Source organism: Urocampus carinirostris, chromosome 4 (genome assembly GCF_059441175.1).
Source record: "Urocampus carinirostris isolate Australia breed hairy pipefish chromosome 4, RoL_Ucar_1.0, whole genome shotgun sequence".
NCBI lineage: Eukaryota > Metazoa > Chordata > Actinopteri > Syngnathiformes > Syngnathidae > Urocampus > Urocampus carinirostris.
The window spans coordinates 11899500-11914111 of NC_142352.1; the positions used below are offsets into that span (position 1 = coordinate 11899500).

Below are 14612 nucleotides of genomic sequence, written 5' to 3' on the forward strand. Positions count from 1 at the left end.
TTCTACTAGAGTGATATTACTCTGAAGTAACAGTACTTTTACTTGAGTAAGAATTTTAGATACTTTACCCACGTCTGGCTAAATGACAGTAAAATTTGGTCTCTCTCACAAGGGAGTACATTTACTCTGTTACATTTACTTGAGTAAGTTTTTGGAAATTCGGTACTTCTAAGAGTATTTTTAGATCCCTATACTTTTACTTTTCGCTTGAGTAAATTTACCTCAGTACTTGAGTCATTTTTTAACGGTAGTTTTTTAATACCCTACTCACCTCTGGCTAAATGACACTAAAACCTGGTCTCTCTCACAAAGGAGTACATTTACTTGAGTATGTTTTTGGAAATTCGGTACTTCTAGGAGTATTTTTAAATCCCTATACTTTTACTTGAGTAAATTTACCTCAGTACTTGAGTCATTTTTTCACCAAGTACTTTTTACTTTCACTCAAGTAAGTATTTTCGATGACTACTTTTACTTCTACTTGAGAAATATTATTCTGAAGTAACAATACTTTTTGACTACTCTACCCACCCCTGGCTAAATGACACTAAAACCTGGTCTCTCTCACAAAGGAGTACATTTACTTGAGTAAGTTTTTGGAAATTCGGTACTTCTAGAAGTATTTTTAAATCCCTATACTTTTACTTTTTACTTGAGTACATTTACCTCAGTTCTTTTTTTACTTTTACTCAAGTATTTGGATGACTACTTTTACTTCTACTTGAGTAATATTATTCTGAAGTAACAGTACTTTTTGAGTACTCTACCCCACCTCTGGCTAAATGACACTAAAACCTCGTCTCTCACAAGGGAGTACATTTACTTGAGTAAATTTTTGGAAATTCGCTACTTCTGGGAGTATTACTTATACTTATAGTATTACTTGTACTTTTTAGTTGAGTAAATATACCTCAGTACTTGAGTCATTTTTTCACCTAGTATTTTTTTACTCTTACTCAACTAAGTATTTGGATGAATACTTCTACTTCTACTTGAGTAATATCATTCAGAAGTAACAGTACTTTTTGACTAATCTACCCCACCTCTGGCTAAATGACACTAAAACCTCGTCTCTCACAAGGGAGTACATTTACTTGAGTACATTTTTGGAAATTCGGTACTTCTGGGAGTATTACTTATACTTATAGAATTACTTGTACTTTTTAGTTGAGTAAATATACCTCAGTACTTGAGTCATTTTTTCACCTAGTATTTTTTTACTCTTACTCAACTAAGTATTTGGTTGAATACTTCTACTTCTACTTGAGTAATATCATTCAGAAGTAACAGTACTTTTTGACTAATCTACCCCACCTCTGGCTAAATGACACTAAAACCTCGTCTCTCACAAGGGAGTACATTTACTTGAGTACATTTTTGGAAATTCGGTACTTCTGGGAGTATTACTTATACTTATAGAATTACTTGTACTTTTTAGTTGAGTAAATATACCTCAGTACTTGAGTCATTTTTTCACCTAATATTTTTTTACTCTTACTCAACTAAGTATTTGGATGAATACTTCTACTTCTACTTGAGTAATATTATTCTGAAGTAACAGTACTTTTTGACTAATCTACCCCACCTCTGGCTAAATGACACTAAAACCTCGTCTCTCACAAGGGAGTACATTTACTTGAGTACATTTTTGGAAATTCGGTACTTCTGGGAGTATTACTTATACTTATAGAATTACTTGTACTTTTTAGTTGAGTAAATATACCTCAGTACTTGAGTCATTTTTTCACCTAGTATTTTTTTACTCTTACTCAACTAAGTATTTGGATGAATGCTTCTACTTCTACTTGAGTATTGTTATTCAGAAGTAACAGTACTTTTTGGCTACTCTACCCACGTCTGGCTAAATGACACTAAGACCTGGTCTCTCTCACAAGCCACATGTGGGATTGGCCCTGACAACTGGATGCGAGGCGGTACTACTTTTGGTTACTTTGTTTACAACCCTATAATAGAGGACCACAGGGCAGGACACACAGAAGTCAGAAGTAAAAGCAACTATTCTGGAAGTTTCCGAAAGAGGACGAATGTTCCTCCCTAAGATTAGTTTGTCGGAATGACCGAATGGGACAGAGTCATTTTTTGTGACAGACTTTGCAGGGACTGCAACCGGAGGTAGTAGTTTGTTGAGTGAAGCGGCTCTATATGTAATTACAGGAGGAATCTATAATTACATTGCGGATGGAATAGAGTTTCGCCAGCCTGTTTGTATTTCGGGTGCAATCATAAGGGACACGTTTACGCTTGAAACACAAAGCTACATTTAGGGCGGAAGTCAAACCAAAGGATTCCCTGACAGTGTTATTGTCACGACCAGGACACAGGGTAGACCCAATTGCGTAACGTTTTCTCACAATTTCATTGATAGAAAGTGTTGGGAATTAAATATTAAAATGTACCGTTTACCTAATTGTTCGAATTAGTTATCTGACTCCATTAACCAAACACAACCTACATTCACCCAACAATGCACGCTCGTTTCTTGATGGAAAAGATGGACAAGAAAAGCCGATATCTTCACAAGGGGTAGATTTAATGTCTTTAACCATTTAACTAAGTAGCAGCACGGCGGCGCAGTGGTTAGCGCGTGCGCAGCACAGTTCTAAGGTCTTGGGAACCTCCTGTGTGGGTTCAAATCCAGCTACAGGACTTACTGTGCGGAGTTTGAATGTTCTCCCCGTGCTTGCGTGGGTTTCCTCCCACATTCCAAAGACATGCATTTCAGGTGGATCGGCCGGTCCAAATTGTCCCTAGGTGTGAATGAGCGAGCGAGTTGTCTGTCCCTGTGTGCCCTGCAATTGGCTGGCAACCAGTTCAGGGTGTCCCCTGCCCACTGCTTGCTGGGATGGGCTCCAGCACCCCCGCGACCCTACTGAGGATAAGCTAATGAGATGAGACGAGCACAAGCGGGCTGATGCACAAACCTTAACTATTGGGCTTTCGTATGGACTACAAAACAGACTTAAGTGTTGACTAGTTAATCATGGAAATATACCATGAAGATAAGTATTTGAACACCCGGCTATTTTGCTATATCTCCCACTTAGAAATCATGGAGGGTTCTGAAATTTTCATCGTAGGTGCATCTCCACAGTGAGAGAGATAAACTAAAAAGAAAAATCGAGAAATCACAAAGCATTTTTTTTAACGATTTATTTGTGTGATATACCTGTATTTCAGGCAACTTTTCAGAGTTGTCTGCCCTGGTGTCCGGTAACTTTTTGTCATGAGTTTCAGACACTGCAAGGACACTTCGACATATAACACGGAGGAGCCGGGAATCGAACCTGCAACCTTTCGATCCTAAGACTAGTTACTGAGCTACTGCCGTTGCCGTGATACCCCAAATTGCAAAATGCATGACAAAATCCAGAACAATAGTCCATGTTACAAACAACTGCATTGTAATTTATTTTAAAAAATTTGTGTAACCTGTTATATTTTATTTTGTAAATCTTAGATCTTAGTCTGTACAGCCCTTTGAGACTTCTTGTGATTAAGGGCAATACAAATATCGTCTGGATTTATATAGCCAGGGTTGGGTAGGGTTACTTTAACTGGATTACTTTCAATTGCTTTTGGATTACTCCAATACCAAATATGCTCATAGAAGACAAAATAAACTAAATATGAATAAAATGATGACTCACAACACGTGGTAAGCTTTCTCTCCTGGCTTTGATCTCTTTGATCTCCGGAAAAACGAACATAAAATGCGACAGAAACAAAATGAAAATAAATCCAAACAGCTTGCCAACATCATTTTTGCCGTTCCATGTATTCCGTTACTCCCCAAGCCTGCACAAAATTTACTAATTTTATTCATATTTAGTTTCTTTTGTCTTTTATTAGCATATTTGGTATTGTAGTAATCCAAAAGTAATTGAAAGTAATCCAGTTAAAGTAACCCTACCCAACCCTGCATATAGCGCTTTTCAAGTCAATGAAGGCCTCCCAAAGCGCTTTACAATGTGCTTCACACTTACCCATTCACACACACACTCACACACCAATAGGGAGTCAGCCGTGACTCGACATGTTCACAGAGCAAAAAGTACCAAGGACCAAGGAAGTGACTGACTTAATTTAATTTCAGAAAACAAATTTTAAGAAATAAACGGAATCACATATAAGACAAATAAGCGACGATCACATCTTTACTTAAAAAAAAAACATCCCTGCAGCAGAATATGACCGTTTATAAATTGTCCAGGTGACGACAATGACACCGTCACGGGTCAAATTCCATGCGGCAAGAAAACAAAAACAGAAAATCCATGATGAAAAATAGCTTCTGTTCATTAATTTAGTATGCCGATAATCTTGTCTATTTAAAAAAATAATACCGCTCGCTGGCAGCCAGGGTTGGGTAGGGTTACTTTAACTGGATTACTTTCAATTACTTTTAGATTACTCCAATACCAAATATGCTAATCAAAGTCAAAATAAACTAAATATGAATAAAATGACTCAATTTTGTGCAGGCTTGGGGAGTAAAAGCGGCGCTGCCACGAGCGGCTGCCTTTTCCAGCAGCTGCCCTATTGTTTTATTGTCTGCTCCTATCTTCGGTGTTTTTCTTCCCGTTTTTACACTATGGATTACTTCTATCCTATGGACATGGGTTTTAGCGCACAAAAATGCGTTTATTCAAGGAATCAACTCCTTGCCCTGAAGAATTCTCGTGCCGGCGTGATGAAGGGGCCTATCGTGGAAGAAGAGCCGGAGCTAGCTAAGCGGCTAGCGGCGTTATAAGTCTTCGGTACCATCCGTAATCATGGTAAATGCGAACTCACGACCAAATAAGATCATTGAGTGCTGGTGGAAAACATCGACGCGCACAGGGAGCGCGGTTGCTGTGTTTTGCGGAAACGTGGCTCACGTTTAGCATTCCGGACGCTAACGTGTAGCCACCCGGAGCTACCCGGAGCTATCCGGCTTCAACGCCGCTATACAGAGACACGAAAGCCGGGGGGAATTGGAGAGGAGGCGGACTTGCTAACACGAGGTGGTGTATCCCTGGATTTTCACCAAGAAAAGATTTCCATCTGCCGCAGGGATGTTGAACTTTTGGACTAGCGTGACGTCATCCACTCCGCTACAAGCACCCCTAGGGCATCATGTTCATCTGTTAATAAACAACAGGGTAGACTGCTGGAAGTGTGAATTTCCCTACGGGGATGAATAAAGTATCTATCTATCGGAACACATGGAACGGCAAAAATGATGTTGGCAAGCTGTTTGGATTTATTTTCATTTTGTTTCTGTCGCGTTTTATGTTCGTTTTGCCGGAGATCAAAGAGATCAAAGCCAGGAGAGAAAGCTTACCACGTGTTGTGAGTCATCATTTTATTCATATTTAGCTTCTTTTGTCTTTTATTAGCATATTTGGTATTGGAGTAATCCAAAAGTAATTGAAAGTAATCCAGTTAAAGTAACCCTACCCAACCCAGCTGGCAGCAGTATCAGAATCTCTTCATTTGGCGGCGCTCTTGTCTTCTCTGCCTTTTCTCGTTCACCTCCTCCGGTGCCGAGGTTTCCGCCGAAAACCAGGGGCCCAGGATGTTCACCCAAAGCAGGTGAGCAGCGCGAGCGGGCGCCTGGAGGGAGAAAAAAGTAGGGAATTGAGTAAATCCTACGCATGAACCACAAGCGAAAATCAACGTTTATTTGAGCCTCTCACCAGCAACCAGAGGTACCAAAAATATGAAGAGATGCAGCTGAGCACTTGGACAAACACAGTGAGGAGGATGATATCTTTCAGGTGCCTAGTTGGGGGAAAACATCAAATGTTTGTTATCTATCCATCTATCAATTTAACTACCTTGGTCCTATCCCTCAATATGGGTGACCGACAGCAAGACAAACACAAACAGTAACAAAGAAAATAGAAAAGGGAAAAAATAGCAAAAAACACACAATTTTTTTTGGACCATGGCCAACCCAAATGCCTAAACACCCAAACAAGTTAAGCACCTCAGCACCCAAGTTGGTCCAGATGAAACGGGACACAAGAAAGCGGCTATGTCACCGGGTCAGGGTGAAACAACACACTCTTCTGTTCAACAGCAGGGCCCGACAGTTTTCACTGGTTTACCCCTGCTGCATCATACAGGTGCCCTGCCCATCCCTTGGAACACGTCTAAACATCCCACTATCCTTTTACAACATCCTACTCCTTCCTATCACCAACAAGAGCTCTAGCTTCCACTAGATTTAGACCTCTTTCCTGCAGTGCACTCATAACACCATCCATCCACGTCAATCGCGGCCTTCCTCTTGGTCTCCTTCCATCTACTTCTTCTCTGTAGATCCTCTTCAACATTCGCTCCTCATCCATGCTCTCCATGTTTCCAAACCAACCGAGGACTCTCTTATCCACACGCTTGCTCAGTTCCGCTACTACTCCAGTTCTGTTTCTCACAATTTCATTTCTCAATCTATCCAATTGTATCACTCCTAACATACTCCTCGACCACTTCATCTCAAAAACATTTAATTTCCTTCTCAAATCTGCGTTCAGGCTCCAAGTCTCTGCACCCTACAACCCAGTTGCCACAATCACACTCTCAAACAGTCTCCTCTTAACATCCATACTCAAACTTTTGTTGCTCATCCAGTGTTCTCGTTTGCCCGCGTCCCTGCGTCCTAGACGTATCATTTTTGCTGGGGACGCATAGTCTCAAATCAACGTGCGTCCCCGATACGCAACTTTTTCGACACAAAATTGTCATTAGTACCCGATTACTTTTATTTCTAGCAAAGATTTACCTCACTCCAAATTTTTCGTCAGGCAGATCCGCCATTGTTGTTTTGGTCTCGCGGTTCGAGTTTTCGTCTGCACTACGATCTCAGCAAACGAGATCTCGTTGCTTCGAGATCACGTCATTTTTATGGTGGTTGTCGTTGATTTAAGGTGAAAATCAACACAAAATTGGTAATTTCTTCAGTGTCAGTAATGAATCGAAACACAATGCCGAAAGTGACAACAACGGCAATAATTCCGGCACTAAAAAACGGCAGAAAAATTCTTCGAAGATTGCTAGGAAAACACAAGAGGCTAGGAAAACGTGTGTTGAAGCGAACCACCCGACGAAAGAAAATAAACAAAATAATACTCCTAAGCAAGATAAGGACTTTTCTGCCAAAATTGACTCAATTTTATTCCTGGAGGATGATAATGGATTGGACCTTGAGAAGGCATTACAACTGTGGCGTGACAGCAAACCACAAAGAATATATGAACTGAAAAATCTGCAGTAATAACTTGCTTTGTATTACCAATTAACTGTGATGATTAAAACTGAATGAATATATAGATTTATATTATACATTTGTCGACGATTTACAATTTCAACCTCGATAACACTAAATTTTGGGGACCCATAAGACCCTTTCTAGTGAGCCGAGCCGAAGAAGCCGGTTCTCGACATACTCTACTAACTTTACTCAACTTCGTTCGATTTCAAAATACCGCATTTAAGACACGTCAGGGGAACCCGTGCATTTTTACCTTCATGCACTGTAACTTTGACTTGAGTCTCTTCTTAATTAGGAATTTTAAGCCCTCATTTTTGTGCGCTGGCTAGATTTTCTTGTGCGCTGAGAATGTGCGAGCAGTGCGCAATTGCGCACGCGCGCAGCTCAGAGGGAACACTGCTTATCACCATTAATGTTACAGAGTAAACATTTCAACTTACTCCGCCATTCCCTGCTCCATATTCAAATCTATCCCTCCATCGATGAGACTTCCATCATCAGCAAACACCGGTTTGGCCATCGTTGACATGGAGCGGTAACTCGCAGCATACACGGCTAGCGCGAATGCTAATAATAGCTTTGAAAAGGCAAATGGTAAAACACTGTATCAAAAGAATTATTTGGATACATTACCCATCATGCATTTGAATACTCACCCATGTCCAAAAACTGGATGAACTGTAGAAAACCAAAAAATTTACCGCAACATATATAGCCTGTGAAAGATGATTATTTATGGTTCACAATTCCAGCCAAAAAAGCACCGTAAATTCCGGACTATAGAGCGCACCTGATTATAAGCCGCACCCACCACATTTCGGGAAGAAAACCGATTTTGTACATACACAAGCCGAACCTGTATATTAGCCGCATTCGCCCACATTGAAAAAATGCAACACAAACACAAAATTAACCCATACCCGACATAGTCCAAAAATCACAGCCGGCAAAATGAACGGAAAATGATACCGGTACTTAAGGTTTGATGCAGACCTGCAGAGTCCAGGTGCCCGTTGAAAGTAATCCAAGGAAAAAAGTGTATATTTCCAAAGGTAAGGGTGGGAAAAAAATATATCCACTATTGTCTGTTGGTCCACAAACACGTCTCACCTTTACTCCACTTCCCGTCAGCCCGCGTTTGCCCCGCCCCTTCTTTCTCATTTGCTCGTGCAAAACATATCAGAATAAGTTTCTAAAATAAATACATTACAAAAATTATACATGGTTACACATATTTACAAAGAAAAACGATACACCGAGAGAGTTTTCAAAGCTTTAATAAAAATATTATAACTTTCATCCCAAAGCGTGCCTGTGAAGGGTAGCAAAACGCTACTAGGAGAGCGTCATGTGCCTTTCTTATTGCAATTTGCATGATGAGGGTATGTTGTTGCAGTCTTCCTCAGCGCATATATTCCACCGGTCTAAATCTTACCTTTTGTACTCGAGCGCCGCTGGCGGCTGTTAGAAAAATGACATAAATTGGCCGCATCACTGAATAAGCCGCAGGGTTGAACGTTTGGGAAAAAAGTAGCGGCTTATAGTCCAGAATTTACGGTACATTATGCAATCAATAACCATTACATGCATTTAATGGGGAACCATTGCAAAACGAATGCTTACATTAGCTCCCAGAATGACTCTTGTGTAGAACTTGAGCGTTGCCACGTTTTCTTCGAAAATCTGCTTCTTTCCCTTTGTACCGACTTTTCCTTTGGGCTGCAAAAAAAAGTAGGGAAAAAGCAATATCACTAAACTTATTGCTTGAATACAGACGCTACCCTACTTACGACCATTTGACGTACGCAAAACGGTAGATACGAAAAAAAATTCAGGATGTTGAAAAATATCCGGACATTGCTGTAAAATACATTTTTTATCGTGTGCACCATTTTCCAAGTACAGGACATTACAGTAGTGGTTCTTTCCGCTGCTACCGCCGTGTGGCGCTGTGAGAGCTCACCCAACATCCACCTCGAAGAAGAAATCCTACTTCCTGGTTTGTATGTACACACACTGCACTGTATCTCTAGCGCGCTAAGAACTTTGACGTTTCTATTGTTTAATGTCTCGTGTAGCCGTTCAATATGGTTGGTGTAAAGTGTAAGGAAGAAGCGAGCAGTTTCTTTTGAAATGAAAGTGGAAAAAGAAAGCTTGATGCGGTTGAGAAAATGGTCGGGACCAGTGTTCCCTCTAAGCTGCTCGCACATTCTCGGCGCACAAGAAAATCTAGCCAGCGCACAAAAATGAGGGCTCAAAATTACTTATTAAGAAGCGACTTAAATAAAAGTTACAGTGCATGAAGGTGGGCAGCACGGCGGCGCAGTGGTTAGCGCTTGTGCGGCACAGTTCATGTCATGGGAACTTGTCGTGGGTTCAAATCCAGCTCCAGACTTTCTGTGCGGAGTTTGTATGTTCTCCCCGTGCTTGCGTGGGTTTCCTCCGGGCACTCCGGTTTCCTCCCACATTCCAAAGACATGCATTTCAGGTGAATTGGCCGGTCCAAATTGTCCCTAGGTGTGAATGAGCGAATGAGTTGTCTGTCCCTGTGTGCCCTGCGATTGGCTGGCAACCAGTTCAGGGTGTCCCCTGCCCACTGCCCGATGATTGCTGGGATGGGCTCCAGCCCCCCGCGACCCTACTGAGGATAAGCGGTACGGCTAATGAGATGAGATGAGATGAGATGAGTGCATGAAGGTAAAAATACACGGGTTCCCCTGACGTTGTGTCCTAAATGCGATATTTTGAAGTCGAGTCGAACGAGAACGAAGTTGAGTAAAGTTAGTAGAGTTTGTCGGGGAACCGGTTTCTTCGGCTCGGCTCACTGAAAGGAACCGGCTCTTTCGGGTCCTAAACGGCTCTTTGGGTCGTTTTTGCTTCTTTAATCCCAACATGACCAAATATTAAGTAAAATTAAGCACAAAATGACTTAAAGAACAGGGGGAATAGAACAAAAAAGAAAAAAATACCAAAATGAAAAAGTAGTGAAAAGCTGAGAAAAAAATAAACAAAAGGAAGAGAAAAAAAGAAGGAAAATTTTAGAAAAAAAGCCAAAAAAAAAAGAAAAGGAAGAAATGTAGGAAAAAAGGTAAATAGAGAACAAAAACAAAAAAGTAACAGCTCGGAAAAAATAAACACAATGAGATTTTTTTTAAAGGAATTTAAAAAAAAGTAGAAAAAACACAGAAAAAAGAAGAAAAAGTTTGTGTTGCATTCAAATAATTTCCAATGATATCAAGTGAATCTTTTTGCCAACATTGTACTTCCACTATAAAATGTGACTAAGTACAGTTCTGTATCTTACAACCGACTAAATAAGCCCCCAAAAATGTTAATATTATGCGACAAAATATATCAGGAAATAAAAAGAAATGGATATCTTGTGAAAGAATTGTAAGAACAAACGACGTTTGTCGGCCGTACAACCTTTGCAATAGTTCATGGGTCAATACATTCAAAAGGAGAAAAATAATTTTGCATTGGCGGAAACTCAGCAAAACTCACTTGTTCATTCACACACACACAGGGAGAACATGCAAACGCAGCACAGGAAGGCTTGTAGCTGGATTTGATCCCATGACCTCACAACTGTGCCGCGGATGCTAACCACTCACCCACCGTGCCGCCCCCAATGTGAAGTGAAACATAATGGATATCATTTAAAGCTTTTCTAGAACCAAAATGTCATTAAAACAAATACAATTTGCAAACATTTTGGCATTTTCATGTAACTTTCTGTCCCCCCTGCCATGTTTGATTTTATTATTTATTTTTTAAAATATTTTTCTTTATTGGTATTTTGGTTTGTTCTACAGCTTTAAAGCGCCGTTTGGTGAAATATTTTTATGGTCATGAATATCCAAATGTGCAATATAGCAAAAAAACAGAACTGTCATATGTAAAATAATATTTTAGGCATGCAGTTTCGTAATAGGACTGTCTACGAGTCGATTAAATAACAAAAAAGTAATGGATTAGTTTACCCAATTGTGGTAGAATTTCATACCTGTCAACCTGTACGTTTTACCGTGCAAAGTACGTTTATTATGCATTTTAAGACGTGTACGACGTACAAGAAAATCTGTATGGAAAAACGCAAATTTGTCTATTATGGGTACCATCCGGTATACACCGACTATCACGAAACGGAAAATGAATCAAGACAAACGAGTTCGCCGCGGAAGCCTCTATCTCTGTATCGTTTTTTCCGTTGCAAACGAAGTGAGCGATTTGATGTAGTGAAAGGATGTCCGTCTCTTTTTAGAGTCATTAAAGAGAGCCGGCTCTCAAACGGCTCACTTGCTTTGATGCAATATATTAAGAATTATTATGTTGTATAAAGAAGTTAAGAAAAAAAGGAAGTATAAAAAGAGAAAATGCAAAAAAAGACAGGTTTGTGGTGATCCCTTTAATCAGTATAATACCAACAATAATCTAATGCAGAAAATGAATTCCTAGTTTGAATAAGAAAATGTATTATTCTTCTGAATTATATTTGCATGTATTTTTTCCTTCTAGAGTGAACGTCCAAACTACTTCATTTTTAAACTTTTTTTAAATAATAAACCTCATTCATGTCGAGCAACTCAGGATCTCACAACAAAATGTTCATTAACAATATATATGACATGCATTTCAGGTGGACTGGCCAGTCCAAATTGTCACCAGGTGTGAATGAGCGAGCAAGTTGTCTGTGTGCCCTGCGATTGGCCAGCAACCAGTTCAGGGTGTCCCCTGCCCACTGCCCGAAGACGGCTGGGATGGGCACCAGCACCCCCGCGACCCTGCTGAGGATAAGCGGTGCAGCTAATGAGATGAGATGATATAACGCTTGTACAATGTAACATGTTAAACTACATAAATAAAGACGTTTGAAAAAAATATGGTGCAAGATTATTTTGTAAGAGAAAATACAACAGTTTGCAAGGGGATGGAGCCCTGGAGGTTGACAGGTATGGTATTTCCATAGGTTACCCCCGCTGCCAAATGTGTGAAAGCAGATCATAAGTGCATGCACGTGAAAGCTCACCGCCATTAGAAATCTCCACGGTCACTTCCACCGTAATTCTTTGCAGTGCGTTGTCCCCGAACCTACGTGTGCGATGTTAAAACGAATGCATGAAAAACTCCGAAATTGTTGAGGCGTTCATTTATATTACACATCAGCATTCACCGCGACTGGTCCAGCTCCGCATATCCGGCGCTTAAAATCAACGTCATCAGCGTCCCAGGAAGTAAGGGATGTGTCGCTCACGAACGAAACGGCTTACCCAGTGTGGTGCCTAATTCCGACTCCCAACAAGTTTTGAGACTCCTTTAATAAAACAAATATGACTTGACTTGCCAATTGCTCCTCTTCAGCAACGTCCCCAGGAAGACATTCTACTCTCTTAGGCTAGAACAATGTAATTCAATAAATTGCAGTACATTCGATATTTTAAATTACAGTACGCTAGATTGACTCCAAAACGTCCGGTAGCATGACATTAAATCAGGCCAGCTGTTCGAATTCATACCTGACTCAGAAAATGCTGAAATGTTAATTATTGGTCCATCTAAGCAGGGGTGTAAAACTCATTTTAACTCGGGGGCCACACGATAGAACAAACATTCCGTCGGGGGCCAGACTAGTAGATTAGAGAGAAAGAAAAAGAGAGATAAAGAAATAAGAGAAAGAGGGAGGAAAAAGGAGAGAGGGTGGGACAAAGAAAGAAAAAGAGAGAGAGGGAGAGAGCGTGAGAAACAAAAGAGATAAAAAGTCATGAGAGGGGGAAAAGAAAGGGAGAGGAAGAAAGAAATTCAAAGAGAAATAGAAAGACAGAAGGAGAAAAAGGAGAAAAGAAAGCGCAAAGGGTATGAAGACAGAAAGAGAAAAGAGAGAAAAGGAAAAAAGGAAGTTAGAGCAAAAGAAGTTAAAAAGACACAGAGAGAGAAAGAGACAAAGAGCAACAAAGGAAGAGAAAAAGAGAGAGAGAGAGAGAGAGAGAGAGAGAGAGAGAGAGAGAGAGAGAGAGAAAGAGAGAGAAAAAGAGAGAGAAAGAGAGAGAGAGAGAAAGAAATACAAGTACAATGACTTTGTTCGAGGCACCTGGCTTTGGCAACATCAAGTTGACATATTTCAACCTGCAGCTTGTTTTTCTCTTGCGCTTCTCTGAGTGTTGTCTCGCGGGCCGGATTCAATCCCTTAGCGGGCCTGATCTGGCCCGCGGGCCGCCTGTTTGACACCTGTGATCTAAAGGGTGCAACTTGTTCTCAAAAACTGTTCTAAATATTGACAAATGTTATATCAGTTACCTCCCCTCTCGATGTCATGATGACTGACTGGTATCACCTGTGCCTGCTTGTTTAGCGCCAGCCGCTGCGGGGTCCCTGATTGGTTCCCTGTCTTTTCACTCGCCTGTTGTCAGTCCGTCAGCGAACCTCTGTTTCTGCAAGGCAAGCGTTTTGACTCTGACTCCGGTTGGTCCCGCTTTTTTTCCACCCGTCCGTTCCTGATCCCGATTTTTGTCTCCGACTTCGACCTGTTTTTGACCCCGACCACGTTTGCTTTCCCGTCCCGGCTAACGACCCGTTTTCGACCCGACCATTTTTTGCTCTCCTGTCCCAGCTTTCGACCTGTTTTTTTTCCGTCCTCGACACCGCAATCTCAAGCTCCAGGAAGATCCACTTCACGATCCGATTGTGTGAGCGGCTTGCTTCCCGCGTCCAGCGAGCATCGGATCGCTGGCACCGACCTTCCTCTTTATCAATAAACTTGTGGTTAACGCTACGCATTTGGGTCCTGATTCCGTTCTGGTCGTGACACTTGATTACTGTAATGTACTCTACAAATAAACATGACTCGACTTTTGGTTTTGCTGATTCAGCGCTTTTTCCCATAAAGCCTCTTCCAGGTTAGAACAACATTCATTTCTACAGACAGTCAGAAGAGTTGACGTATTGATGGTAAAAAAAGCAAAACATATATTTTTTATTACTTTATTTTCTTTATTTATTTTTCTTCTTCTCATTTTTCCCCAGTTTTTTTCTTCTTGTTTCTTGCTTTTACCCCTTATTTTCTCTCTTTTCTTTTTCCTTTTGTTTCCCTTTTTCTACTTTTTAAATTATTTTTTCTATTCCCCCTTTTTTCCATTTTTCTTTAATTTTTAAGTTTTTTTCTTTTCTGCTTTGTTTTTCCCTCTTCTTAAATCGTTTTGTGCGTAATGTTACATAACGTTAACTAATAAATGAATTACAGAAACAACAACACTAAAAGAGCAAAAACAAACAAAAAAATAAAACTGAACAGCTGTTTGGGAGCCGGCTCCTCTCCGTGTGCCCGTTCTTGTAAAACACA

At 40.6% G+C, this 14612-nt stretch overlaps 1 protein-coding gene across 1 annotated transcript; it reads right to left on the minus strand.

The window, feature by feature from the left end:
- Positions 1–4090: 4090 nt before the first annotated feature.
- Positions 4091–12474, minus strand: tmem208 (transmembrane protein 208). Its single transcript, XM_088333650.1, has 6 exons — positions 12306–12474; positions 8900–8995; positions 7933–7992; positions 7717–7853; positions 5700–5784; positions 4091–5616 (listed from the first exon to the last, which is right to left on the minus strand). Exons 1-6 carry the CDS (start codon positions 12309–12311, stop codon positions 5482–5484), a joined length of 519 nt encoding a protein of 172 aa, XP_088189776.1. The 5' UTR covers positions 12312–12474; the 3' UTR covers positions 4091–5481.
- Between the last annotated feature and the right edge of the window lie 2138 nt (positions 12475–14612).

Bases quoted from the DNA above. Each gene is read 5' to 3' on its own strand.
- tmem208 (XM_088333650.1), bottom strand. The intron at 7,854-7,932 runs GTGAGTATTCAA...GCCTTTTCAAAG, and splicing joins CATCCAGTTTTTGGACATGG to CTATTATTAGCATTCGCGCT. The intron at 5,617-5,699 runs GTGAGAGGCTCA...TTCTCCCTCCAG, and splicing joins TTTGGTACCTCTGGTTGCTG to GCGCCCGCTCGCGCTGCTCA.